Source organism: Crocuta crocuta, unplaced genomic scaffold, assembly GCF_008692635.1.
Source record: "Crocuta crocuta isolate KB4526 unplaced genomic scaffold, BGI_CrCroc_1.0 scaffold610, whole genome shotgun sequence".
Lineage (NCBI taxonomy): Eukaryota > Metazoa > Chordata > Mammalia > Carnivora > Hyaenidae > Crocuta > Crocuta crocuta.
This window is the reverse complement of record NW_027527456.1, coordinates 71,572-72,981: the sequence shown is the minus strand read 5'-3', so window position 1 is coordinate 72,981 and position 1,410 is coordinate 71,572. Positions and strand designations below refer to the sequence as shown.

At 57.3% G+C, this 1,410-nt stretch overlaps 1 protein-coding gene across 1 annotated transcript in view; it reads right to left on the bottom strand.

Annotated features, from left to right (window-relative positions):
• Positions 1-6: 6 nt before the first annotated feature.
• Positions 7-1,410, bottom strand: part of ELK1 (ETS transcription factor ELK1) — a 4,062-nt gene continuing 2,658 nt past the window's right edge. The window contains exons 3-4 of the mRNA XM_077762839.1: positions 803-927; positions 7-710 (exon numbers count right to left, since the gene is read on the bottom strand). Coding sequence (XP_077618965.1) covers positions 612-710; positions 803-927 — 224 coding nt within the window. The 3' untranslated portion in view covers positions 7-611. The remainder of the gene's footprint in view (positions 711-802; positions 928-1,410) is intronic.

Here is a 1,410-nt window from a genome sequence, read left to right as displayed (position 1 = left end):
GTGGTATCTGAGAGAAAGGCTGGGGAGGTGGAGAATCCTATTTGAAGGGTGTGAGCCTTCCGTGGCCAAGCCTCCCAAACCGTTAAACGGCACAAATTCTTCCCGGACCTTTGGGTGTGGCCGGGAATAATAAACTACGACAAGCAACCTCTTCTACTCACACCCCCAAATGGAGACAGGGCTCCCTCAGCTTCCCAAGGGCAGGCTGAGAAATAAATAAAGAAAGGTCCTTCTCAAGCCAGACCCCGGTTGTTTCATCTCAGGGGAAAAAGGTGGAGATGGGGGGGGAGATGTCCTCACCACCCCTCCAAAAGGGTTGGGCCAGGCTCCTCCCAGCGGCCTTCAAAAAATAAATAAATAAACCGTCCCCAACCTTGCGGCAGGAGACGTGTAAGGGCGGCCACTGGGGAACTGACCCAGAAGAGAGAAGTTGTCACGCTTCCTGTGGAAGGGTTATTGAGTGATCCTTCCTAAGAATCCCTACCCCACCACGACTAGAGTACAAGTCTGTCAGCGGAACTATGTTTCTCCTTGAGGCGGCTGGCTGGAGAGAAGTTCAGGGCCATGGCTGGAGTGGCCCCAGAAGGGAGTGGTGGGGGTGGTGATGGTAGTCATGGCTTCTGGGGCCCTGGGGAGAGCACCACGGGGGTTGAGAGGCCATCCACGCTGATGGAAGGGATGTGCACCTGGGCGCTGCCACTGGACGGAAACTGGGGACAGAAATAGGGAAAGGTCAGGGAGACGGGGGCCATGCTAGGGTCTCTCACCCTCCCCGAGATGGCGGAAAGAAAGGGGCTCCTACCTGGAAGGAGAGCTTGGCTGGGCTACGGGGTGCGATGGGACTCAGGGTGCTCCAGAAGTGAATGCTGGGGGGCAGCGAGCTTGGCGTCAGCAGCACCGGGGTCTGCGGGGAAGGGGCGGTTGGAACTCAACTGAGCAGGAAGGAACTTGGCTCCAGCCCCGCCAGATTTCCCACTCGGACTTCTGAGATCACCCTCCCGAAGTGCACNCGCATAAGGCTTGCTGGGCTAGCGAAGCCAAGGACTTTTCTTGGAGAGCAGGACTTCGTAGCAGGGGGCATGGCTGCACATCGAGGCAGGTACATCGACAAGACGGGGCTTTGCCGAGGATGTGGGGCTTCTTCGGGGGCAGCCTCTCTCCGGGGACAGGGCTGCCCCCTCAGGGTGGGCCTCCCGGGGACACTGCCCCCCTTCGTGAAAGCAGCGGTTCTCAAAAATCTGCATTATGGACTAGCAGCGTGTGCCTCATCTGGAAACTAGTTAAAAATACAAATTCTCGTGCTCGACCCCAGATCCACAGAACCAGAAACTCTGGGCAGTGGGCCGCAGCAACCTGGAGTTTATGCTAAGGTGAGAGCCTATGTGTTAAGCAAATACAGTCGGGCACCTT